The 27,640-nt window shown below is 42.0% G+C and overlaps 1 protein-coding gene across 15 annotated transcripts in view; it reads right to left on the bottom strand.

The window, feature by feature from the left end:
* Positions 1–27,640, bottom strand: part of wdpcp (WD repeat containing planar cell polarity effector) — an 80,337-nt gene that overhangs the window by 5,900 nt on the left and 46,797 nt on the right. For 12 of the 15 annotated variants that reach the window (XM_020709349.3, XM_011484187.4, XM_078931794.1 and 9 more), the window contains 7 exons: positions 25,060–25,663; positions 21,044–21,232; positions 19,860–19,983; positions 19,102–19,165; positions 9,479–9,578; positions 4,640–4,733; positions 1,060–1,151 (listed from right to left, as the gene is read on the bottom strand). In XM_020709349.3, coding sequence (XP_020565008.1) covers positions 1,060–1,151; positions 4,640–4,733; positions 9,479–9,578; positions 19,102–19,165; positions 19,860–19,983; positions 21,044–21,232; positions 25,060–25,663 — 1,267 coding nt within the window. Of the gene's footprint in view, positions 1–1,059; positions 1,152–4,639; positions 4,734–6,475; positions 6,589–8,537; positions 8,682–8,891; positions 8,936–9,478; positions 9,579–19,101; positions 19,166–19,859; positions 19,984–21,043; positions 21,233–25,059; positions 25,664–27,640 lie in introns of those variants that run through there. The other 3 variants (XR_013647790.1, XM_020709352.3, XM_078931799.1) reach the window with 3 other exon arrangements.

The following is a 27,640-nucleotide window of genomic DNA, read 5'->3' as shown; positions in this document are numbered from 1 at the left end:
TTTAGGAGCTTTAGTCCACGTCCGTCAGTGAACAGTTCTCGTGTTAGAGTGCTGAATGTGAAGAATGTGAATGCAAACAAAATAGTTGGGGGATGAGTGTCATTTATCAGTATGCCCCCCCCCCCCCCCCCCCCGCTCAAGGTGAGTCAAATCCACAATATTTCATAATCTGCGTGTCATGTCTGTCGGAGAGCTTGGAGTTGAGCCGCTTCTCCTCCACATTGAAAAAGAGCCAGCTGAGGTGGCTCGGGCATCTAGTCTGGATGCCTCCTGGACGCCTCCCTGGGGAGGTGTTCCGGGCATGTCCCACTAGGCGGAGACCCCGGGGAAGACCCAGGACATGCTGGAGAGACTACGCCTCTTTGCTGGCCTGGGAACGCCTCGGGGTCCCCCCAGAGGAGCTGGAGGAAGTGGCTGGGGCAAGAGAAGTCTGGGCATCTTTGCTTAGACTGCTGCCCCCGCGACCTGGTCCTGGATAAGCGGAGGAAGATAGATGGATGAATGGATGGATGGATGGATGAATGGATGGATGGATGGATGCATGTCTGTTAGTGATTAAACAGTTAAAGCTGTCCAAATGCGATTTCTAAAAGCCTAAACCTCTAGGAGTAAAAATGCATCCTTGCCATGTTACCCATGCTTTAGCTCTAGGTGGCACCATTCCAGAGCATTAGAGATCATGTTGACAGTAGAGTTTTTTTCACGTCTTGATGTATTAGACACGTGCACCAATTTTAACGACAATCGGTGAAGGTCATTTTTTTTCACATGAAGAGAAAATAACTTGGTATGGTTGTCACGGTGACACTTCTGGGGGTGGGGTGAGCAGTTTAAGTTTAACAAACTTCTATAAGTTGTTTGACAGGTTTGTAAAGTTTTTGTTGAGCTTCAGATGATTAAAATTAGGACTGTTTCTATTTAAAGTAAATGTATTATTTTATGGATTAAAATCTGACCTTTCAGTATCATTTGAGGGCTCAAACCAAAAATAGGAGAAACAGAGTTTGAGTTTTGATCAAAGCCACACAACAATAAAGGCTGAAGCTCCACCAGACTCACCTGTTTGCTTTAGAGTCCTGAGCATGTCTGGGCTGATGGTCATGTGAAGACCCTCTGACAGCGTCCTCCTCTGATTGGTTCTTCCATCGATGCTGATGAACAAAAAGGAACAGCAGATGAGAACTGTGATGGAGTGAATCTAGGATAGGCTCCAGCAACCCAGTGATCCCAATAGAAATGAAACAAGTTTAGAAAATGGATGGATGGATGGATGGATGGATGGATGGATGGATGGATGGATGGATGGATGGATGGATGGATGGACAGCCAGATGATGCAGATCAAAAACAAAGCAGAGGATGGGGAAAACTCCTGACAGCAGCGTCCAGTCATCAGACGTTCTCTCAAAAGGTCACATGAATAACTACAAGGTCAAACATGCAGAAACCTTCAAACATCATCTTTATCTTCTGGCATAAAAGAAACAAATGAAAACAGAAACCTATTTAGGGTTTTTAAATTAACTTCGTTATGTCTGGATTTTACCTGCCTGCAAATAAAACTTTTAGCAAAGCATTCCCACACCATCACACTCCCACCTCTATGGCTGTCCCTTTTGCTGAACGCGTGTGTGGGTTTGAGTCTAGATGTTTGTGGAGGTTTCCATCTAATCAGAATATTTGTCCAAAGGTTTTGGGGATATTCCGGATGTTTCTTAGTGATCTTTTCTCTCAGCAGTGTCATTCTCTTTAAAATCTCCATAGGATTCTGTTTTGTCCAAAAGTTTCTTTTCGATTGTTGAATCCTGAACTCTGACCTTAAATAAGTCAAGTGGGGCCTGCACTTCTTTCCATCTTCTACTTCTACGATGACCTCCTGGATGACTCCATCTGTAGTTGTTAGACTCATTTTAGGACGCTTGAATAATAAATAACTAGCGAAGCCCGATGTGATGACGCAACGCTGCCTTTTCCATGAATTTTGGTTGAACTTGTGTAACAGCAAAACATGTTTCGTGTCAAACAAACTACGTCACAAAAGTTTGAGGATTACAAAAGTGCAGCTTTTATGATTTGGGAGATGAGCCAGTAAGTAATGTGATGTAGAAGCTACAGCATGCACACATGCAGCTGTTGTTTTACTGGCTCATTGAAATTCTCTGTCATATCATGTTTGGCATGATGATGGTGTAAAAAAGTCTCAGAGTTTACAATATCTGGAAAAATTTAATAAAAAATTCCAAGCTTAAACTTAAAACATCCTCTTCTTGTTGTTTCTGAGCTTCATCAGCTTCTGTCTCAATCAGGGACAGAACCTCGCCTTCCTCCTTGCGCAGCGGCAAAGGAGGACGTGATGAGCAAGGAAGGCCAACTGCCATCAAAGGTTGGGATGCTTCCCAAATTTCCGTCTCGTTGTCTCTGCGCGCAGATTTGGATTTGGAGGATGCAGGAATCTGCGAGGAGCCCCCGAACCGCCATTGTGCTCGCCTCCCTGTCTGTCTCTGCTTTTTTCTCGGCGAGCCAAACGGGAAAACGCCCGCGCTATAATGCCTCCCCTGCTCCATCTCGGCTAAGCTGCCATTGGCTTCACACGAGGAACAATGACACTTCATCAGAGACCAGATTACGAAAAAGGGAGGGGGGTTCCGTCTAAAAACAGTGAAATAATAAACGGAGGCTTTGTCTTTTCCTCTCTGTGGCCTTCATCTTTGGGGAGGCTGTCTTAGCCTGCGTTGGCGCTGTAGAGTAAGACCTGGGCCGGTCGGGCCGGCCTTTCTGCTGCCAAATCTTCCTCTTTAGCCCTCGGTCTTTCCCTTCTCCTTCATTCTAGTGTTTTTAAAAAGGCTAAGCATCTCCCCCCTTCTGGACCCAGCTTGTTTAAATTGGCCTATTGGAAGGGATTTGGGGTGGATGGAAGGGGCTTAGAAGGGCATGGGGGTGGGGGTGGGGTGCAGAGAGTCATCAATGTTACAGTTAAACAGCCATGAAAAGCCTGTGAGGATGAAGAGAACAGGAGCGCCGTTTGATGTAATGCTCAAAATATGCTACATAAATGCACCAAAATGATTTTGGGGTGCGAGGTTGACCCCCCCCACACACACACACACACACACACACCACCACCACCACCGCCACCACAAAACATGGATGACTACAGAGGGAGCAGTGCTCCCGAAGCCTTTGCCTTCAACAGGTCGCCTAGCTGAGTGAAACGGTGGCTCAGCTCTCCAGCGCCGGGTCCAGAGCTGGGAATGTAAGACCCGGAACTGATGTGGCTTTGACATTTGAAGCGCTGCATCACATTTGTTCACAGACAATGATGGACTGTTTTGGGAGACAATGCAACGCACAGAAACTGAAGCTTTGCATCAAACAAGGCCCTGATTGTGGGAAACCTAAAGACTTTCTCTAAACAGAACTGACTTAAACAGAGCTGCAGGGCCTTCAACATAAAAGTGTTCTTCCGTGATCCACAAATGTATTGTTCTTGGTCATTTCTGCTGTCTTCTTAAGCTGTAAGCAGGATTCTCCTTGAATACTTCATCTTTTTTTATAGATGATGCAATTTTTTCTTTCAGATATTTACCAAGATGCAAGAAAATAATCCACAGAATGAGCCCAATAAACGAAACATTACTAAAGCATGATAGTTCCACCACCATGCTTAACAGCTGCATAAATTAAATTCTGCCCCCCAATATTTTGCTCTTCTCCGCAAGGCGAAGAATTACTCTAAACTGCAAATTCTACTGAATCCTCATCAAAGTCAGATTTTCGGGGTTCTTCAATGTAATATTTGGAAATTATCAGCACATGAAACAATCAGTCCTGGATCAGACCAAGACCAAACCTGGATCAGGCCAAGACCAAACCTGGATCAGACCAAGTCCAAACCTGGATCAGACCAAGTCCAAACCTGGATCAAGCCAAGACCAAACCAGGATCAAGCCAAGACCAAACCTGGACCAGGCCAAAATTATATCTTTTTGGGTTTCAGGGATTCAGGATCATGTTAGGAAATTCTCAACACCAGAACTAGACCAGGACCAAACCTGGAATAAACCGAGACCAATCCTGGATCAGTCAAACACTAGTTCTGGATCAGCCCGAGACCAAACTTGGATCAGGCCAGGATCAGATCTGAACCAAATTTGGATTAGACCAGAACCAAACTTAGTTCAGATCAGGACTAAATTGTCAGGAAGGATGTTCCTTTAACTTTACGGTGTATGAACTCCCCCACAAAAATGCATTTCTAGCACTTAAAAAAAGGAATCGAGGATTTGCTTTAATAAATTCCACTAAATGAAAGCGTGATTCTGCTCCGCCTGAACAGATACAAGCTGAAGGCAGAGTCCAGCGAATGTCCCCTGCTTGTATTACAGTTCTGTTCTTTTGGTTTGTTTCAGCATCTCTTGGCTGAGGGTTGGAATGTGGATCAGCTGGAAAATCTCTGTTTTAGCTTCTGCCCTCCCAGCAGAGGGTTTGCACCTTTGAGGATGAGATCTTGCGCTCCGCTCCACCGCCACCCATTGTCTTGACTGCAGTGTGTCTGAATGAAAGACTTTAACCTATCAGTGATGTAGTGATCCTGAGAGCTTTTTGCAGAAAGCCAGATTCAGACGGGGTGTTTAACTCACCGTGGTTTGGATGAGGGTTCTGTGACGGTCAGATTCCTCTCTGTTCGCCCATCGCTGAGACCAGACGGGATGCTTCTGCTCCTCAAGATGACCTCTAAGACATAAACAAGAAGGATGAGATCATTTGGTGCTAAAGACACTCCAAACATATTTCTAAATTCAGGAAAAAAATCTGGCGGATGCAAAATGATTTGATCCCAATCAAAATTCTTATTTAAAGGAAACAATTGTAGTCCCATCAGAAGCCACACAAACTTGAGTTTTCCGGCATTTTGCACTAGTTTCTTCAATTTGCGTTTTTGTGAAGCTTCAAGAACTTTTAGGCAAACTGATCTGAGGTGTCTCTATGTCCAACAACTTCTCGAGCAGCAAAGGAGTGAGTTTCCACTTGATGACATTTCTGAATTGAGACAAGAAGTCAAACAGAAACAGAGGACGTGCTCACAAAGCAGCCAGCAGTTGATAAGGAACGGAAACAAAGGAGCACCGGAGCTAACAGGCTTTCACCGCATCCACAAAGAAAAGATAGAAAAAGCAGAGAGGCGGTGGAGAAGTGGATCTCCAGATAAAGCTCTCGTTCCTGAGAGCTGAAAGGCCCTGCAGTCACATGAGTCTTTGTGAGGGGGACACACAACCATCAGCAAACCAAGAGTTGGCTTCTCTCCTTGGCACTCGAACGCAAAAAAAGAGATAGAGAGGCGGAGAAAGAGGCCTTCCCTCGCACTTGTTCGCCGCTCTGCCTCTCACAGCGCCGTATCAATCCAAATCAGCACACTTGTCAGTCTGACAGCTATAAGCAATTTCCAACGCTGGCATGAAAGGACCATTTCTAAGCTGAGATCTGTGTTCTCTATTGTGTGTTTGTGTGCGTACAAGCGGCATCAGAATCTCCGCTCATTGGGATTTATAATGGAAGCACATAAATATGAGATGCATAGAAAAAAACAGAAGCATCCTGGCCTGATCTCAACATTCACCTAAAGTACATCAAAACCATAGGAACAGTGGTGTTCTCGTCAGTGCTGCTTCTTTCAGATGTAAATCAGCTCTCTTTCATATCTCAGTTCTTGGTTTTAGGCAGAAGGAAGCGGCGCTGCGCTCAATGTCCCTGAGGGAAGGAAACTCGGGTCTGTCTCCGGTCTGACCAGTCAGGTAAATCCAGGTGTTAATCTGCCTCAGGCTGCAACTTGTATGCAAGCTGGAAACAAGCAATTTAAACCATTAGGGTCAACCCCGAGGCTCAGTTTAAACTATTAAAACAGGAGTTAAAACCTTAAGTTTCTTGAGTCTTGAAGTGAAAGACTTGATCAAAACCAGACCTTTGCTTAGACTGGTGATCATCCACTTCTTTCAGTCTATGTGACCCCCCACTGCTTTAGCTTAGCCTTGGCATAAGCTTGTTAAAGTGTCTTCTTTTGCTTCTATCCTCTTGCTCGCCCCCAGATGTTCCTAAAAACATGTGCAGAATCCTCCCCTTATTCCTCTGAATCCAAACAAGTTGCTCAGAGCTTCCTCTTTAACCGATCGGTTTTACTTTTCTCGGAATCTGAGGAGAAATTATACTCCTGCGAAGGAACATGCAAATATTTGGTGAAGGCGTGTCATGGTGAAGTCTCAGCCGAGCCAGAGTGCACCAAAACACGCCTGCAGACCCCCGCACCGATTTACGAGCACGGCTGTGCCAACGTTTCCCACCGCTGGCGGAGCAGAAGAGATGAGAAACATCACATTCACTTTCTTCTCTTCTTCTTAGAAAAACTTAGTAAGTAAAATGGTTTTAATTACAAATTTGTGCCTGAAATCAATACACACTTGCCTGCACACACACATGCACACGCAGGGTCAGTCTCGCTTTTAAACTGGTGAGAGTTTGGGCTGCAGGTTGGTGTGGTGGTCAGCACGGTCGCCTCATGAGAAGTTCCTGGTTCAAATTCTCAGCTGGGTCCTTTCTGTGTGGATTCCATGAGCAAGTGAGAGATTTCTCCAGGCACTCTGGCCCCCGCCCTCAGTCAATATGCATGCTTCATAGGTTAAATGGTGACTCTAAATGAACATTTAGGTGTGTGTGACCTGTGCAGACCAGCAAAACTGTCCAGGGTCAACATCACCTTTTCCCTGAAACAGACCAACAACCCCCCCCTGACCCTACACAGGAGCTCTAGAAGATATTATTATTAATGCTCAAATTTGCAGGTGTTTTGCAGGGCGTGTTTTTTTTGTTTTGTTTTTGGTTTTTTATCGCTTTGCAGAATCCTACAGGTGACATCACAGATTGTCTGTCCACTGTGTACAGTCAGCATATGTCTATTTTCACAATGGAGATTGTTTCAAAACATCAAACTATGCTTGACCGACATAAGTGACCAACAAACTACCTGGAAAGTTTAGATGCAATCCCAAGGATTGAACATAAAACCATACAGCTTCCAAGTAACGGATAAACAGGGAGAAACATCCACCAGAACCAGACAGTGAATTTCAAAAATGTTTGTTTTGCTAACATTGTGAATTTATCACCTTCTCCAATGGAGCTTTAACGTCCACAGGCCTAAATAATTTTGTTAACATTTGATCCATTTACAACATTGATATCAATTACTGCTGTTCTTTTCTATTTAAATTATGTTTTCACCCATTAAAGACTCACTCCAGTAATCTTTTATTTTGTTGTAAACGCGATCCTGGTGGTCTTTTAATTATTGTTGTACAGTTTTCTTGCCCAAAAAAATAATCTGTGTTGATTTCTAGACCATCATCTATGGTCCCTGGACAGGTGGGAAACTAGTTTCCTTAAAAACAAAGTGAGATTAACAACAAAACTAAAACATGAACATAAATGTTAATTAGAAGTGTATATCCACATTATAAAATTATTAAAAAAAACGATGTCAATAAAAATAGAATTAAATAGTATTATTAGAGGCCCACTCTATAAAAATGGAGTTTTGGGTGTTTTCAACATGTTCCTGTAACAAATTAAGCTAAAATTTTATTTTTAAATATTCCTTTATTCAAATTGTCGTGAATCAGGAGGAGATGCAAAAATGCTGTTTTAAAAAGCTTGTAGCTGTGACGTAGAAGCTACAGTAGGCGGCCCACATGCTCCCTGCTCTGCTCCATTCTGATGCATCCACTTGTCGACAAATAGATCCATGTACGTCTTTGTTTCCCTCGTCTGAGCTGAAATCTGACTCAAAACTGTACGGCTGCATAGCTCCAATATTGCTAGTCATTTTTGTTGCACTGCTAATGTTAGGTTGGTGTTGTGAATGACTGTGAGATAGCAGAAGAGAGTATAAACAAAGGGATAATGGGAAATGAAGGTAGGCCTACAGTCCTGCCTACAACTCAGAGGCAAATTTCTAATGAACTCCTGCTGCTCTGCAGAAAATATGTCCAAGAAAACAACACAGATTTTTAAATTTAGGCTAAAAACGTCTTAATCCTAATCAAAAGATCACTGGGAATGCTTTGAAAATACATCAAAATATGATCTTGGTTGGGCTTTAAGAGCGTCCAAAAAACTTTTAAAGGTTTGAGGTGATAAATGCAAAGCAATAAATGCTATTTCACTTCTTCCATATCATGTAAAACTGTTTAAAAAAAAAAGAATTTTTGAAAGTATGACGAAAGATGCTTAACCAAATGCTAAACGTTGAATTTATGATAAAAACATTGCTTTTAAATAAGGAGTCCCTTGTTGCTCATTAAATGCATTTTTAAAGTTCAAATCATTGTGGTGTGCAGAAATGTTTAGCACTAAATTTGGTGGGAAGATGTTGCTTTAATAAGATTACCGTTAGAACGTAAAATGAAATATAAGTCAGCTAAATTGTCCAACATTGGAAGAGGTTAGTGTTAAAGGCAAAAGATGCTTGATGGCAAAATAAAAGAGAAGTTCAGTGTTTTACATCTATATAGAAATGAACTAAATCGTTTTTTCTTTAGTCTCTCTTTTCTTGTTGTCATCCCTCCTTTTCTGTCTCTCTGCTGTCCCATCGCTACAGTTTCTGGCAGCGCTGTTGTCCAAGGATAGGATGTGCTGCAGGTGATAGAGGGAAACCATGGAGGACATAATTAAGGAGCTTATGAGCAGAGAGCGCCTGATATGACTCACATTAGGAATTTAAAAAAAAAAAGAAGAAAATACAAACAGCCTCACAGTAACTCAAACGCTCATTTTCATTTGGAGCCACACACAACTACACACAGACACACACACACACACAGACTCACAGCCTGGAGCTCTGACCTTATACAGTGAAGTTAAATAGCTCTCCTGCCTCATTTGGTTGTCTGTGAACACACAAACAGCCGCGCTCAGCCTCTGGTGCTTTTTAAACACCAATGAAGGTCTCATTGGACATGTTCATCTAGTTCCCCTCACAAATCTGAATGTTTTTTGCTCACCCATTAGCCCTTGAAGCCTTTGTGAGGAGTTTTTTTGTGTGTCTGTGTGCATCTGTGAGTGCGTGTGCAATCAGGAGCTCGACTTGATCCCCTCTGGTATGTGCTCTCGGGAGGGTTTGTCAAAGGGCAGCGGCTCAGTCTGAGAACCACAAAAACTGGGCCTCAGCTGCCTCCTCGTCCTCATGCTGGCTCCCATGAAGGAAGCTTCAGTTTCAGCAGGTCCACCGCATTTCTTCTAGAATGTGTATGAGTGAAACCCGATTACGAAAAGTACAAACCGATGGGTTCTGATCATATACGTGCAGACGTGTGGTGCTTGACAAAAGCAGGAGAACATTCCTGATGAAGGGGCCGAGTCCGGCGGGTTACGGAGCACAGACGCTCACAGAAATGACGAGCCGCTTTTTGGTGGATTTGATTATTTCTTACCGTCTCCTGCGACGGCCGCGGCCTCGATTTCATGAGCTTTCCTCTTGGCCACGTCTGCGAGCACCACCTCACCCTTATCGCCGGCGACATAATGGAGGTCCTTTGAAGGTAATGCAAGAAAGAAAGAAACGTGACAGTTAATCTAAAATGAATCTAGGCTCAGATGACAATAGTTTTTCTTTTTTCTTTTTTTTTGGGAGGGTGGGTGTTTTGGCAAGAGGAGGGAGAAACGGATGAAATGAGAGGAGGAAAAAAAAAAGCGAGCCGTTTGAAGGCCGACATCAGAGAAAATGTGCAGGTCTGGATGAAATGCCGGTTCCTCAAAAAACTTTGAAATCAGCTTTTTGCTCCCCATACCCGCAACTACAAACGCACACACAAACACACATGCGTGGAGGCCTGGTTTTGAACCTTGGAGGATGTTATCTGCCACATTTCAAAAGTGGAGGAGGACGCACGGAGCCGTTCACCTTTCAGCCGCTGGTTTTCTCTCTTTACAGTCCAGCTGGGAATAATATTATATCAGCCAGTGACAATATTAGAAGCAGCAGGAACTCTCTGTGTTTCAGCCTCACGAGACAAGAAGACGCAACTCGGCAGAAAGGTTTGTCTGTGGGTGGCTGATTCAAAACTAATCTTCACAAAACACAAAAATTTCAAGAGCACAGATGTGTATCTTTGTCAACACAACTAAAGCAAATAAACACAACTTGCGTTTGTATTATAAGAGATCAAACCTCACAGAAGAACCTGTTGAAGAAAAATACTGCTGAAAAGAAGGATTGGTGGTTTGGAAAAGAATGGATTGTTTTCTTCCGTTGGGTGCAAACTTTACAAGAGCAATTAAGTCTTCTTGGTTTTCAGTTAGATGCATTCTCTTCTTATGCCAGGCGGTAACTCAGTTAGAAATCCCAGAATTACATTTAAATAAAGCAAAAACTAAACCTTACTCTGTAAATTTGAGTCAGTTTATTTAGTAGACCAGTAGACAACAGCCCAATAGGACACAATGACTCTTTGTCTACAAGATACATCTTTAACAGATTGAATTGGTTGGTTTATTTACTCTATTTATTACAAACTATTGTATTCTGGTGGACACTAACTGCTTGTTACTTGGAATTTGACTTTTTTTTGCAGTTTAGACAAACTGAGTGGAGTAGCATGTTTAGATGTTGCAGATTACTGGATTTAAACTTTAGGGTTTGGACTAAATGAGTCATATGTGGCCTCAAGAGGAAATCAAACAAGAAGTTGTTTAACAGCAAAAATCTTTGAACCATTTATCACTAAAATGAATGAGCTAGAAAAATAAAAATAATCTGTTGTCTGTGTATTTTTCTACAACTACAATCAAGAATCATTTGTTTTGAAAGCTAAACTTTCCAGATTTTTTGGAAGATTACCGTTTAAGTTGACCTGGGTGACCTCAACCAACGGCTTTTCTACTCTCTCCTGCAGTAAAATATTATTAACCCCTTTATGCCTATTAATGCAAAGATGCATCAAACAAACCACTTCAGCTCCAAAGTGGCCTGAATTTAGCATCTATATGAAAGCAAAAAACACAAGTGAAATGTTTTTCATAGCTGGCAACAAATTCAAGCGTCAAGGGGTTAAGCAGTGTTTTCCCTGTGTATTGGTTACATTTTCTGCTCTGAACACAGTCCAAGACTTTGAAAACCCTTTTCAGTCAGACAACTCTTGCAGTAAGAAATATTTATTTGACATTTTTCCACATTCTTTAAGTTGGCATTCACATATTTTCGTTTGGCATAAGGCTCCGTTCAATTCCATAAAACTTCCATAAAATTCCATAAAATTTCCATAAAACTTTTCGGGTAACAAAACCCCCTTTTACGGAGCCCACAGGTGGAAGCCGGGGAGGAGGGTGGGGCAAAGAATGAGCGCTGAAGGTAAGAAAGAATGAACAACTGCGCACCTGGCTTAAATAGGATGCTGAGCAGGTGAGTTAATTAACTGAACCGCCCTAGAGTATTTACCTGTAAAACACTGCAGCGAGTATCTGCCCGAAATACGATAAATCGTCATTTCATGCCGTCAGGAATGAATAAATGTTGCCCTCTCGTCCTACTGCTTGTATTATGTGCCACCAACTTATATGTTTAATCTTTCTTGTGTTTAAATAGGTAAATAGCGTAATCAAATTAAACTATTTGTGTTTGTGTGTCTTCATCAAACAAAACACGCTCCAGTGTTTCTATTTGGTGGGTCCTTTCCTCTCGGACATAAAACCTTAAAACCTTTGAAATATATTCTTGAAAAGTCCTTTTTAGATATTAGTCAGATTTTCACCAATTTTGGATTATCAGGTTCAATTAACAACAATCTCAGATGATTTGATGTCTTTAAAAACTGGATTTTTCTGAGTTCACTTTGGTTGTGAGATGGAATTACAATAACTGTTTTTTTTCAGTAAGTTTTTCCAGAAATAAGACCTATTTCTCCTGTAAAGAGTCAAACTCTTCTAATCACTTGTTTTGTGTCTAATTTAAGTAGGAATCTCAGCTTTTTCAGGTTAGCAAGTTTGTCTGAGTATAAAAGTTTGAATTGTTGTCAAAATTTCTAAATATCAACAATCATGTTAAAAGACAAAAGAATGCCACACTTGACCCCCTAAAACTGAATCAAACCCCCATCCTGACACCCGGCCCGGGCAGCTCAGGGTTTCCCTGGGGAGGAGGCAGGGGCGGCGGGCCCACCAAAGGCGATGGCGTGTTAAGGAAAGCCTTCCGCCTCAGCGGCATCACAGAACAGCGCTGACGTGACTCCGGCTCGGCATGGATAACCCTCAGCTGGCTAAAGCCTGCCCCCAGCTGAGCCTGCACCCGGCTCTAATACCCCCATATTGTAACCCAGCTTTTGTCGCCCCCGAGGAGAGAGGAAGAAAAAAAAAAGGAGCGCTGGCTACCAAAAGAGGTGTGGAGCAGAATAGGATTCAGGCTGACAGCGAAGGCAGAAGAAAGGAGAAGGGAGAGGAGCTGAAATTGAGGAGTATGAATGGGAACAGATTGGGTAATTACAGGGCGCAGCCTGCCCTCTGTGGGGGGGGGGGGGGGGGTGACAGAGTGAGGAGGAAACCTGAAAATGGCCGACAACAAAATGGCCTCAAAAGAACCTAAATCGGTTCCCAGAACTGAGGTGAAACAAGGATGCGGGCCCTCAATTAGATACAAGTGAAACTTCTTAATGGATAACAAACAGGCCAGCAAATGGGGGGCGGGGCATGCATGAAGGAAGGGGCAGATGAGCAACAAGAACATCTGATGAGCTTCTCATAAATGTGCAAAGGTGGAGGAGTCCACCGCTGCAGACGTGGAGCAGCTTCACGCCTTTCAGGAGGAGAACAACAGTTGTAATATTACAGCCATTACTCCCCACGCCACACTAATCTTATTTATATAAGAGCTTTAGGGTTTGTAGCCAAAACCGCTGATAAAGAGGGCGTTTTAGTGGGCAGTTTTCAGTGGTGGTGGGGGGGCTGATATTGACAGATATTTGGGTTACCTCCAATAAATGGGGGATTAGGTAACCGGCTCACAGCGGCGCTTACAGCACATTTACAGACAGGCTCATGTCTGCAGGACAACGCAGTGGATCGCTGGCAAACAGGATCCAGCGAGCCACGCTTGTGCACAATTGTTCACACTCAGAGGACGGGTTAAAGGGCGTACTCGTCCACATAGTGCCAGAATTTAAAACAAATTATTTTGGTGCTTGGTGTAGATGTTGATGTGTTTGGGTATTTTTCATTTAGATGACGCAGAGCATATTAACTTGTATGGATTGGTGGGATTTACAAATCCATGAGGAGAAAATTAGAACAATTTAGCATTTTTTCATTTGTGGGTCACAATCATTGACTGTATAAGAGAACTAGACAGAGTGACCCTCTCCCCTGACGTTCCAAACAGGAAGTACCTGCTGGTTCCAAGAAGCCAAAATCCCAAAGACTTCTAGAGACATAAACAGCTGGTACTCAGTCATTCTATTAGTCAGAATAACCATTCTTGCTCTACTGCCTCTTTTTAACATGTTCTTGATAATCCTAATTTTTTTTCCAAGATATTTTTTCTTATCGCAAGTTATTCAAGTTATAAACTAACCAATCAGACGCCTCAGTAAAGGTATAGGGTCTCACGTTCAATGTTCTAAATATCTGATTAACAGAATCTCCCGAGCCCGCTTTTAAGTGGACGGGGTGTGGACTTTAAACAAACTCACTCTAGATTGGTGAGAGTAGTTGTCATAGAAACTTAGACCAACTCAGACAAATCATTGCTTACTGACGTTGTCTAGCTCCAACATGGGGGCGTCCGTTTATTTCACAATGGCAGATGAATTGCGACTGAATGGCCCTCATTTGGTTGTCATTTTCTATGGGTGATATCACACTCACTCTGTCCAGTTCTCATATACAGTCAATGGTCACCAACCATGCAGCTGGGACTGCAGAGGTGACCTTCAGCTGAAGAAGGGCCACAGGATGAGTGAAGTGACACATCCACCTTTTCTCTGTCCTATCAACTTTAGCTTTGTTCTCATGCAGTTGTGTTATTACTTGCTGTTACACACCTGTGAGCCACTGAGCATTTATAAATGCCCGTTATCAATCTGTGAAGATTAGTCAATAAACAGATTTTGGGCCTTTTGCTCTTTAAAGCCAAAGAAATGTGAATAAAATCCAGAGGAACGCACTTTGTTTTATTAACAGCTACACCAAAAAAAAACCAGAACGTCGATTCCCACAAATGTTCTCCGTATTTATTGTGCTACTTAAGAAACTGTCTTTAATTGTTTGCCAACAAACCCTAACGACTCCACGAATCCCCCTAATTAGTTTTAGACCTGTTTTCTGACACACCTGACACCCAAAAGTCTTAGCCTGTATGGGTATTAGAGACTTTAAAGGACTAATTACTCATCTGAGAAACAACAAGCTTATTGCCAAGAGAAAGCCCCCACCCCACCCCACCCCCTCACCACCATTTCAGTCGGGTGTCAGAATGGAGCAGATGCTGCTAGCTTTTCTGCGAGTCAAAAATCCTCAACCATCATCAGAAAAGAATGGATTCGGCCAACACAGTTTAATTGAATTAACGGCTATATGATAAGCTAAAGATCCAAAAAGAAAACCAGGAGGGGGGGGGGGGTCTAAAAGAAGAAAAAACCTGATTTGTTGTCAGTGTGTCTCGCTGATGAATGAGCTAAATGGCTACATTATCAAGTCATCATAAAGGACTAATTAGGCAGCTACAGAGGAGCAGTAATTATGAAAAAAAAAATGCAAACGAGTCAGCACCCTCACACAGCTGACCTTCACCCCCGCCCAAACATCCCCAGCCACCCCAACCAGCACTTCCTCCTCCCCCTCAATTTAGGCCGACACTGAAGTGTTTCACTTTAACAAAAGCTCTCCTTTTTGAAGAAAAAGGCTTGGAGGGCCGCCATTGTTTGCAGGGAAACAATGGGGAAGGGGGGGATCAGATGATGGAGGGGGGCGGAGGAAGGGGGTGAATCCCGCTGAGCAAAAGAGGTGGGAGTGTGCACAGAAAACGTGCACACTCTTGCATTTTACCAAGCCGTTGGTGTGTTATTAAGTTCTGTGGGCAAGTTTGTAAGTCACAAAGACTCTGAGAGGGGTGGGGCTGGTGGTGGGGTGCCCTCGTTAACCCCCTCCACCTCCACCCAATCAGCCAACCAGCAGGTTAAAGCAACAACACAACCTAATTAGGGTAAGGGGTGAAACGTCGACGTCCTGATGCTGCTCTCTTGGTCGCTGAGGCAGGAAAGCTTGTCACAGAGCAGAGAGGATCCCGGGCTGCGCTCCTGTCCCGGACAAAAGGGCCCGTGCGCGCTCATTAACTCCACGCAGTCCCACCTCCACCACCACGGACAGGCGTCAGAGCCTCCAAATCCTCAGACCCAGGGTTACACAGCAGCATTTAAAACCCAAACCTTCACTCATAACAGTAAATCTGATCTAAAAAAGGAACAAACACCCAAAAAGTATACAGTCAGGACCATAAATATTTGGAAAGAGACACATTCTTTCTAATTTTGTTTCTGTACATTACTACAGTGAATTTTCAATAAAACAACTCCAATGCCATTGAAGTTTAGACTTTCAGCTTTTACTTCATGGGTTGAACAAAAATATTGCATAAAAGTTTGAAAAACTAAAGCATTTTTTAAACACAATCCCTTCATTTCATGGGCTCCTAAGTAATTGGACAAATGAAATAACTGAAACAAAATGGTCATTACTAATATTTGGTTGAAAAGCCTTTGTTGGCAATGACAGCCTGAAGTCTTGAACTCATGAACATCACCAGATGCTGGGTTTTCTCCTTCTGGATGCTCTGCCAGGCCTTTACTGCAGCGGCTTTCAGTTGCTGTTTGTTTGTGGGCCTTTCTGTCTGAGGTTTAGTCTTCAACAAGTGAAATGCTGCTCAATTGGGTTAAGATCAGGTGACTGACTTGACCATTCAAGAATATTCCACTTCTTTGCTTTAATAAACTCCTGTGTTGCTTTGGCTGTATGTTGTGGGTCGTTGTCCATCTGTATTATGAAACGCCGCCCAATCAGTTTGGCTGCATTCACCTGGATCTGTGCAGACAGTTTGTCTCTGAACACCTCAGAATTCATCTGGCTGCTTCTGTCCTGTGTCACATCATCAATAAACACTAGTGTCCCAGTGCCACTAGCAGCCATGCACGCCCAGACCATCACACTGCCTCCACCGTGTTTTACTGATGATGTAGTGTGCTTTAGATCAGGAGCTTCTCCACGCCTTCTCCATACTTATCTCTTCCCATCGTTCTGGAAGAGGTTGATTTTGGTTTCATCTGTCCAAAGAATGTTTTTCCAGAACTGTGCTGGCTTTTTTAGATGCTTTTTAGCAAAGTCCAATCTAGCCTTCCTATTCTTGAGGCTGATGAGTGGCTTGCATCTTGTATTGTACCCTCTGTATCTACTTTCATGCAGTCTTCTTTTCATGGTAGACTTGGATATTGATCCGCCTTCCTCCTGGAGAGTGTTGTTCACTCTTTTTGCGTTGCTGAGTTCAACAGTGCTTTCTTTCTTTCTCAGGATGTACCACACTGTTGATTTTGCCACTCCTAATACTGTAGCAATTTCTCTCAGGGTTTTTCCTGTTCTCTCAACTTAATGATGGCTCTTTTCACCTGCATGGAGAGCTCCTTTGACCGTATATTGTCTGTTCACAGCAAAATCTTCAAAATGCAAGCACGAGTCCTCTAATCAACTCCAGGCCTTTTATCTGCTTCACTCATAATGACATAACAACCTGCCCATGCAATAGCATGGAAGTCAATTGTCCAATTACTTAGGAGCTCATGAAATGAAGGGATTGTGTTTAAAAAATGCTTTAGTTTTTCACATTTTTATGCAATCTTTTTGTTTAACCCATGGAATAAAAGCTGAAAGTCTGCACTTCAATGGCATCTGATTTGTTTTATTTAAAATTCACTGTGGTAAAGTACAGAAATTAAATTAGAGAGAATGTGTCTCTGTCCAAATATTTATGGTCCTGACTATAGATCAAGAAGCTGCAAACCTCCATCCAGAGCTCCATCCTTCTCTATGAAAATACGTCATGATGCAGAATCTGGATGATAAAGATGTTGAAGTTTAACAAAAAAAATTAAGAAAGTTATTCAGTTAATGATGAATTAGCAGGAGGTTAAAAGAGACACAAAATGCTCAAGACAGACAAAAAAATTGCAAATCTTAACTACAAAAACAGTCAGCCACTGAAATATGCTGAATACAATGCAAAATGTTTTTAAAAGTTTAATATGATGACTAAAGAAGCTTAAATAAGGTTAATATGGACAAGAAAGACCAACACCAAGCCCCCACGTTTTGCCTAAAATGGTAGAAAGATAAATAAAAAAAGATTGTAAGTGATAAAATTGCAATAATAAATCTTTAGTTGGAAATCCTTGAGTAAACCAAAGAAATGTTAAAATTGAGTTCAAGTGAAAGACGTTTCCTGAATTAAGAAGAAGTGTGAACGATCCTTGCAGCTGAAAGTTTGATTAAAATCTTAACCTTAAGAGAGAACAATGTTTCAGAAGGATTTCCAACTTTTTATGGAAAATATAACAGCTTTATGATAATACGAAAAATTCAAGTGTTAAGAAGCTAAAATAGGGGAGACCATGTCCTTTACCTTACTTTAAGGTAAAGGACATGCTCTTGTGTCACACAAGTACATTTGTTTAGGTTTTATTGCCCAAAACTGTTCAAAAAGTTCAAAAAGTATCAGGTTTGTAAAAAATGTTTCAAAAAAGTATTTTTTTTTTGACTCACTGTGATTTCGCTTGTTCTATATTTTGCTATTTTGCTCTTTTTCTAGTTTTACGACCACTTAAGCACAGACTTTTTTTTAGAACTGTAAAAATAAGTTCTGAAGAAAGTTAAGAACTATTTTGTTCAACTTTAAAAACTTTTAGGCTTTTAGACTGACATTTTTTAATTCTACTTAAAATTTTTGCTGAAATAAAAAAAATGTAAAAAACGTCATTCCTTTTTTTAAGCTTCTATGGCAACAAAGCTGTTTCCTCTTTTTCACCTTTTCCACTCTTTCTATTTTTTTATGGCGCTTCAGTTTGGCCCCCCTTCCCTTCAAGGTTCACAGACTTGACTCCACCTTTTCAATTCGACTTCCCAGCAGCAATACTTAGTGGGGAGGGAATTGGAACCAATGCTATCAGTGTGATTGAGGAACCAAGAAGGGTGAGTGTGCACAAGTTTGTGTGTCTGTGTGTGTTGGAGGAGCACATGAAGGGCCCCATAAGAAAAATGGGGGTCAGACACCAACAGAACCTTTTCTGCAGAGTAGAAGAAGTTAGAAAAAAATGAGAGGAGAGAGGCTAAAATGAAGAATAAACTGACACACCTGCAGCACACACACACACACACACCCACACCCACACACACGCACACACACGCACAGACACAAACAAGGACGTACAAAAGGAGACACACACACATACAAACAGGGACGTACAAAAGCAGATGCACCCACACATGCAATACACACATTCAGACCCAGGTGTACACACTTAAGCATGGACACACACACACACACACACACAAATAAATGTGCACACACATACAGTAAATACACACATTCACAGAAACAAAGACACAGATGTGGTTACACACAAACAGAAAAACATACCCCCATGGTGTGTCTCATATAGGTGTAATACCCATTTCATCTGTGTTGAGGGTTCATTTTCATAAAATGTTCCATTATTTTAACGATTAAAGGTCAAATAGGGGTGTGGTCTTTTGGTCGACAGGTAATCCTCAGCCTTAGTTTGTCCACCAGCTGTTTCACCTGTTTGTCCCAACAGGTTCTGCCTGCTTTTACTTTTTAACAGAAGTCTGTGTTTATTAATTTCAGGCAAGACCAACAGAAGACCACAGAGCTGAAAGACAAAGAATCCCCAAAACACTAATGGCTAACAACATTAGGGCATTCTTTTTCTTTTAAAAAAAAATATGATCACCCTCCTTTCATGGATAAATCTGTGACCAAAGATGGGTTATAGTTCTTTGTACTCACCATGAATAAACCTCTGTCCTGTAGATCTACAGCCAACAGGAAGGCCTTTTCAAAGCGCTGATGCCTGCAGGAAGGAGAAGAGTCAGAAAGGAGGAAAGAAATCCCCACAACAAAACCTGAAGATCAGTGCATCAGTGCAGATATTCGGGATGGAAATTTATAGAAGAAAATGTTTCAAAAACAGATTTGTTCCTGCTTTGTTTTCAGGCAGACAAACCTGGATCTATTTGTTAAGAGCAGAGAGCCGCTCGCTCCAGTTGTTTTTCATCAAGAACCAAAGCTGACTGGAAGGGAAACATCTCAACTCTCCCCATCAGCATGAAACAAACAAGCAATCAGGAGGGGGGCGGGTAGTGAGACCTCCCTTCATTTGATGTTGATGGAGTGAAAAAGAATGCAGGTGTGTGATAAGGGAGGCAAGAGATGGAAAAAGAGCGGTGAGGAACTATTTCAGTGGCCGTTTCAAAAGCTCTCATGGCGGAAATGAGAATGAAATGTGAACGGGACTGTTTGTGAATGACTGTTTGTGTCTAACATAGAAGAATCATTCTTCATAAACATCAGCATCAAAAGGTCTTTTCTGATGTTTGTTACAGCCTTAAAATCTTTCTTGTTCATTAGAAACATCAGCTAAAGCTGTGGAACCTGAATAAAAAAGTCTGAAGACAAACTAAACCTTTGAACTTGGAGGATGTTTCATTTTCAGTAGAGATCCTCAGACCATGAACCCTCCTGGTCAAAAGCCTGGGGGTTGTTACCTTAGGAGGTGGTGGAAGAAGCGGCGGGCGTATTTGCTGACTGGCTCCTGGTACTCCAGCATCACTGTGTCGGGGAGGGGGGCAGGAGGGGCGTAAAAGACACTCAGAGCTGCCTCCAGCAGGGCTGCACAAACAAACAAACACAGCAGAGTCAACAAAACACATAGTTTTCATGAAGGTTTAGGGGGGCACGGGACTGAGCAGGGTTTGACACCAGGAGGGCACTCCTGTTTAGAGGGGCCATCAGCTGCTTTGCATCTTCCCCAAAAGTGGCAGAAAACTAAACCATTAATTTAATTACTTTTTGGAATGAGAGATGCAAAGCGACAAGATCTTAGCTTTATTCCACAGAGGCACAAATGCAATGATGGTCCGACGTCTTTTTTTTGTTCTTCATCTTCAAAACTGAAATGTTCGAATTGTTTGAGTTTAGACAAAGCAATAAAAAGTCCAGAGGGGGCAATAACAAAGGCAGGTAGAGCAACTGATAGATGTGCTTAACCAAGAGCAGTGTTACTTTCAAAATGATGTAACTTAAGTAACTTTAACACATTGTCTTTTAATGACTAACTTTATTAAATAAGTAGTTTAAAAACTACCCCCAAATATTTTTAACTCAAAAATGACTGAGACAGGAAAAGCCAAAGCCAAAGCTTGTATTTAAGCAATGAAAACATACAATCACCGGCCACTTTACTAGATACACCTGTCCAACTGCTTGTTAACCCACATGTCAGAGGGCATTGTCTATGTTTTGGAGAAAACAAAAATTCTACTGTATAATATCAAGATGGTAGCAGCCTTAGGTCTGACCTTTAAAGCTGATTATCTTCCTGTCATTCTGGTTTCAGTGCATGACACTACTGGACCTCGAGAAATTGTTAAAAAGTTGTCAAGAATGAATGGAGTTGAGATGCTCCCACCAGAGGGGGCTTCAGCCTGAAAGGACAAACTACATCTATGTATCAGCCAAAAGCATTAAGAAAGGATGGTTGCTTTGGACCTACAAGGCCTACAACCTTTATGACGGATATTTTGCTTGGCATAACCTTTACTCCTCCTAAAGAGGAGGCTTTTTTTAATTTGATATTATTTCATCAACAGACAATCTAAGGCATAATGTAAAGAAAAAAGTGCAAAACTATGAACCCTTTTCATGAGAAAGGTTATTCACACAAACCCACCTTCCCGCTCTGCGCTCAGCTGCAGCTTTAGCAGGTGGTTGGTGACTGAGCTCAGCCCTCGGTAGCACTCATCCCCCATGGTGCTCCAGTCCATGGCCTGCAGGATGCCCACCGCCTCTTTCACCTGGCTGCACCTCAGCCGCTGCTGAAGCAGCTCACCTGGGCCCAGATGTCCCCCCGTCAGAGCGCCTGATGAAACCAAAAAATATTATTGTAAGCGGTACTTAGGAAACAAAATAAATAAGATATTTAAAATCTTCTACATATTGGGACTTAAATGTGAAAGAAATGTACATTTTTTCCATTTAACATTAAAAACCTTTTTTTTCCGTCAAGTATTTTAATCACTTTGGCCTATTTGAAATTGTAATTTCTCCTAAAATTAACCCCTTACTCTGAAATAAAGGTTAAAGACGAATAATTTTCTGAAAAGTCAAGTTATAAATTATGTTTTTGGTCATTTCAATTTAATTCAACTTGTTTAAAAAAATCATCAATTTACAACAAATTTACAAGTATCAAAAGCATTTCATACATTATTGATAAAAGAAAAACAAATTAAACAGGCAAACTGGGTTAGGTAAATAAAAGCTAAATAATTTTAAAGTATGATTCTTATGCTGAAATAGAACTGTGGCAAATACATTCTTCTGAATCCCAAAATTGAAAATGTGCTGCTTATGATCCTTATGGTGTTTAATGTATGTGAAAAAAGAAATGTGAAATTAACATTTCATTGAAAATAAACTTTTATAAAACAATCATTTTGAATGTAGATGTGTAAAGATTTGAATTTGAGCATGAATTATATAAAATATTTTGGAAAACAATCTTAATATTAGCATTTCAAATGTTTGTGTTAAAACTCTAAATCCTTTAAAATGTTTGTAATTAGATAAAAATAATGTTATTAGAACAAGATTAAGAGACATTGTAGCATTTAGATATCTGACAACAAAATGTGTTAAATAATTTTTAATATTCAGGATTTATTTTTAATAATCCAGATGTATCTTAGTGAACGTTTTCTAGAGAAATTTCTGAGCTTTTAAGTGTATTATAAGTGTGTTATGATCATTCATCATGAAAGGAAACCACAAAGCGGTATTTTGATCCATTCACGTATTCCTGAGTATTCCTCTAAAAACTACACTCTGTGCACCAGCCCCTCCCCACCCACGAAAACGAGCGGGTTCTCACATTGTGACATTAATAAGTGAGGAACAGCCCCTTCCAGGAAGAGTCTGAGCTGCTAGCCCCGCCCCCTGACTAACACACACACACACACACACTTTCTCTCCAGAGCTAGTGGTGTTTGGCAAAAACTCATTCAGCAGATATTTTCACATTATTTTCATGATTTCTGCCTCTTGGTGATCGCCCCACAAGTTTAGCTAAAAGTTAAGGGGTCATTTTTGAGATGCAGATCTGTCCTCTGCAGCTTCAGGAGATTACTCCCACCATTCTGTTCTCCTGCTTTAGACTCTAGTCATCTCGGATCTTCTGAGAGGAGCAGCTGCTGCAGAATCAAGCCTCCGTAGATGATCCAAAATGCTGCTGCACGTCTCACTTTTAATCACATGTCACTCTGCTGTCCACATCTCTGCACTGGTTCGCCTGAGGCTGTTCCACCCCTTGCCCCCCCAACACTATGCAGCGCTAAGTTCTCCACCTGCCTGCTAAGTCGCTTTAGAAGAAAAGGAAATGAATAAATGCAAATGTGGAAATGAGTAAAAGTTTTCATATTATCTAAGCATTTCTACGTTCATGTCTGTCATTGTCAAACACAGACATCATCCAGGACTGTGTTCATGTCGGTGTCCTCGGTCTGCTCCTCCACAGCCTGAACGGTGCAGGCTCAGCTGAGGCCAACGTGTGCCCAGATGAGATAACGCCATGCAGGCAGGAGGGTTTGGGGAGGGGGGCACCAGGGAGCCCTGCCACCTATGGAAATAAAAAAAAAAAGGACCTGGAGATCTGCCAAGTCTTTCTTCCTGCTGTCTCAGACTCTCTGCCGTTATCCAGCAGGTCGCACGAAACAAGTCCAATGAGCAGAAACTGGGAGACGTGCACGTTTGCACGCGCCTGTGTGGCAGCATTATCACGCAGGAAAGACGTGCCACCACTTTCTTCATCAGGAGGCTTGGCAGACGATCAGAGCACTGAAAGCTATTGTGGGAGGACCCCCCCCCCCCTCAACACACCCCTGTTTTCTCTGTGCAAAGAAGCCACTGAACTCACAAACACACACTTACATCTTGAACCCCCCCACTGTCTCGGTTCCAAAGTCACAATTAAAGATGCTGCATGTGTGCGGCTAGGGTGCAGAGGGTGACTGTTCAGAAACGTTTTGATTGGCAAACTTTATCTTAGGGCCCCGGGGGACTGCGCAGTCACTGTAAATGATTTATCGGAAAAATGCATCCCAGAATGCACCTGGGGGGGGGTTTGCTAGGGCCTCGGGGCGATTATTGAATGACCTCTGAGAGCGTGACTCCTGCCAACCTTCCAGATTAACTTTGTTCAGGGGTGCAGTGCTGGGATGACCCCCCCACATACACACTAGCGGGCCCGAAACCAGTCCTGGAAATGATTTCCTGTACCTGAGCGGTCAAAGCAGCAGCCCATTAAACCATGCGTCAAAAAATGAACACATTCTCTGAAAGTTTGGGGATTTTTTAATCCAAAATATTGGCGGCTGATCAGGGTTGGTTTTGATACATTTTTGCAGCAAACACTTTGGTGGACAAAACAGGATTGGTGCTACCATTTTGAATCAAACATATCCATGATCCAAACATGATTCCTCTTTGTGTATCTGACCTTTACTCTCTGCCATTTGACAGTCCTGTCGCTTGGACTTTAGTCTGACTTCCGTCAGAGCCTGATGTCAGTGTTGTTAGGCACCAACAGGAGCTGTGTAGTGTTGAGGGTTAGAATTATGATGGAGTGACATCAATTTGTGAGAGGTGGGTTCTATTGTAACCACCATCATGAGATTGTTAGGCGGTCCAACTCTCCAAATATTTGACTTGAATTACTTAGCCCGCATTTAAAAACGCAAAACCACAACATAAAACAAACTGCAAAAAACATTGTGCTCTTAAGACAAAGTGGAAAGTACAAAATACACTTTTTACTAGACGCCCCTAAGCCCTTCTTTTTTCATTTATTGGTGGATGATGGATCAATAAAAACAGGGCAACCTAGTGGATGGAGGGAAACGTTGTTTTCAAACCCAGATAACATGTAAAGGTTGTATGGAATGACTGCTGAGAAAAGATCTGAATTTCTTAAACTGCTAGTTTGGGAGCTTACCAAACCAAACCAAAACCTGAGGGAATATAAATTCAAATACAAACTCCAAATGGAGTTTTTTGGTAAGAGTTTTGTAACGCACAATATTGTAATAATTTTTAAAATTGTGTTTACGTAAATTAAAGCAGAGCATTTATTTGTATTTTCTTATGAGTTTTAAAATGCACACAGACATGTCAGCCTGGCAGAAGTCAAACAATCTATTTTTTTCTTAATGTTCAGTAAATCTACTGCAATGAAAAAATGTAATAATCAAATAATAATCAAATAATAAACACAAGTTTATAAATTCAAATTAAAGATAAAAAAATCTTCATAAATAACAGTAACTGTTTCGATTTCTGCTCTGAAACTGTGAAATGTTTTTTTTACAGAAGTAGACCTAGTTCTTCATCAGTTTAAAGACACCTTTTCTCTATTTTCTTACCTGTTTTCTGCCAGGTTGTGTTAGCTGGTTGTAAACTCTGAGCTCTGTTCTTCATTGTGTGCTAAATGCCGGTGTGTGGACAGTGAAGAGTGAAAGCAGAAGCTCCTGCCCCACAATACTGACGATGCATTCAAAGATCTGAGGTTCATCAGTTCATGCTCCAGATTTATTTTCTTTTTAATAATGAACTTAAAAAAGTAAATATCTTTTATTTGAAATGGTTTTTTGCTTTCCTTTAAATGATAATTCTGGATTTGGGTTTTTTACTTACCTAGTTTGAATTTCAAGGTTGCCAGTGGTCCTCCCTCAAAGACCAACATCAGCATGTCTGCTCCTCCCAGATCTCCATCCAGGCCGATCGCCCACTGCAGCCCCTGCAGGCCTCCAGAGCAGCTCATGTGCTGAGTCAGCCGTAATGTGGCCGCTGGGGTGACGTCCTCTGCGACCAGCGCCATTTTTAGAGGTGCCAACCCCGCATCAAAGCACATCAACTCTTGCTGTTCCGTGGCCACCACGACCATCGCTCCAGCAGGGTGCCAGGCCAGGAGCGTGGGCTGGAACATGCAGGATCCCAGGAGCGAGACCCCTTGCCTGTGGTCATAAAGGACTAAGTTGGAGTCCTTCAGGCCCAGGACAACTGCGGTGCCCGATGGGTGACGAGAGCAGGAGACGGGAGGAGACGGCAGCGGGATGCGGGTGGCGGAGAGGCGGTGCATGCGTCCCCGTCTGCATTCGTACATGCAGGAGTCCACGCAGAAGCCATCTGTGAGTCCCTGAGGTCCTGCAGGCACCTCCACGGTCAGCACCTGGTAATGCTGCAACTGGCTGAAGCGGCAGTCCAGAAGGAGGCCTTCAGTTTGGACTGAGCTCAGGACCTTTGGGGGGAGTGACAGTGGAGAAATAAGAATGTATTTCTGGAGATTGATCTAAACTATATTCTTATTATCTGTCATTCAGATACAAATCATGCAGAAAGTCAATGTAGCAGCAAAATATTTACAAGGCCAAAGTCGCAAACACCAACATCTCCAACTAAAGGCATCAACAACAAAAAAAGAAACATTCATGCATCCTGAGATTTGTCAACCCCTGAGGATCCCCACCTTCAGAGTTCCAAAAACAAAGATTTCACCTGCTGATTCAGCAGATGTTTTACTGCCAAGCATTGTCCTGGTTGTAACCAAACATGGACTAAATCCCACAACCTGTTCTCTACAAGTCCTATACAAGACACATCCATGCCACAGCTCAAGGGCTACCCATCCTCAAGTTCCTCCAACTTGAAAAGTCCCTTTGATTGCATATATGCAAAATAAAACGATTGATAGAGTGCTATGGTCCTATAAAAACCTAAAACAATCAAACAGAAGTTTTTTGAGGTTTTTGTCCTGAATGTGTTTGAATGCTCTTCAAAAATCAGGCTAATATGAGAGGAATAGGAGGAACCATTTGAATAGTCAAGGAGCTGATGTTTGTTAGAGTTTTGATCCACAGTAAATTTGAGTCAATGCTACAACTGTTGTGGCTCCATTAGTGGTTAGGGTTCTCCCCTCACAGCCCTGGTTCAAATCCCAGCTGGGGAGTTTGCATGTTTGCTTTGTTCAGGTGTGGGTTTTCTCTAGGCACTCCGGCTGGGATAGGCTTCAGCAGCCCCGTGACCTAAAAATGGGGTTCAGGAGATTCAGAAAACAATGTAAGTAATTAGTTAAGTACATAAACAGGAAATAAAAATAATGATCACATTCATAGGACAAACTGAAATAAAGGTTTAGTCACAGTTAAGACAGATTGAAATCAACAAAAAGATTTTGTGACAAAAAACGTCTAGACTTGGCTTTTTTTTTTTTTTTGATGAGTCTGACAAACGAAGGCAATTTCAAAGATGAGGGGCAACAGCTTGGAGGGTTTTATAGATCTCTGGTTTTATAGCTTTAGGGATAGTTAAAAGATTTTAGTTTGTGGACCTCAAAAGAATAAGATGATGAGTAAGAGGTTAAAAGGTCAGCAATGTATTAATGGGTTAAACAACTTTAATATTTGGTACAGAAGCCTTTGTTAACAATTACAGAGATCAAACGGTTCCTGTAGTTCTTCCCTAGGTTTCTACACACTGCAGCAGGGATTTTGGCCCACTCCTCCATACAGATCTTCTCTAGATCTGTCAGGGTTCGGGGCTGTCAAAAACAAAAACGATGTTTTTCAAAATGCATTTATTCATCTACTTCTGATTCACATCAATTTGAGTAAAGAAATAACAGTTTTTTGCTATTTTAAGCTCAATTTTCTTTATATACCGTATGTCCTCCATCAGAAAAATGCCACAAGGAGACACCAAAAACACAATTTTCTTCGGAGTGAGTCTTTAAACAGCTTAATATTTTAGACTGGACATGCTTTATAGTGTTTGTGATCCGCAGCAGTTCTTTCTCTTTGTGTGTGGGGTTAAATTAACCAGGTTTGGAATCAAAGAGGAAAAAGCAGAGCGAGTGAGAGACAGACAGAAATAAATCGTGACAGCAGCTCCGAGCCCCCTGGAGAAGGAAGAAATATGTCCTTCCACGCTGCTTACAAACACAAAGCTGTCAGTCAAGACAAATAATGATAAGAGCTCCATTTTAACTCAAGGTCAACAGCATCTTCTCCCTGAGCATGCCACTGCTTGGCTCTCGCTGATAAACAACCTGCAGTGTTTACCTGTGCGAGGAGCCAAGAGCTCAGCACCTCAGCACCACATGACAAGCCTTCAGTGATAAATAAGGAAAAAGATGGAAGTATTTGACCAAAGGTGAAATCCAGAATGTAGATTTTTTGCTCCTGGCCTGGAACCAGTCAGTGGGCGCAAAGACACGGCT

The sequence above is a fragment of the Oryzias latipes genome, chromosome 15 (assembly GCF_053564925.1).
Source record: "Oryzias latipes strain Hd-rR chromosome 15, Olatipes_Hd-rR_3.1".
Taxonomy (NCBI): Eukaryota; Metazoa; Chordata; class Actinopteri; order Beloniformes; family Adrianichthyidae; genus Oryzias; species Oryzias latipes.
The sequence above is the reverse complement of the archived record's forward strand: the minus strand, read 5'-3'. Positions and strand labels throughout refer to the sequence as shown.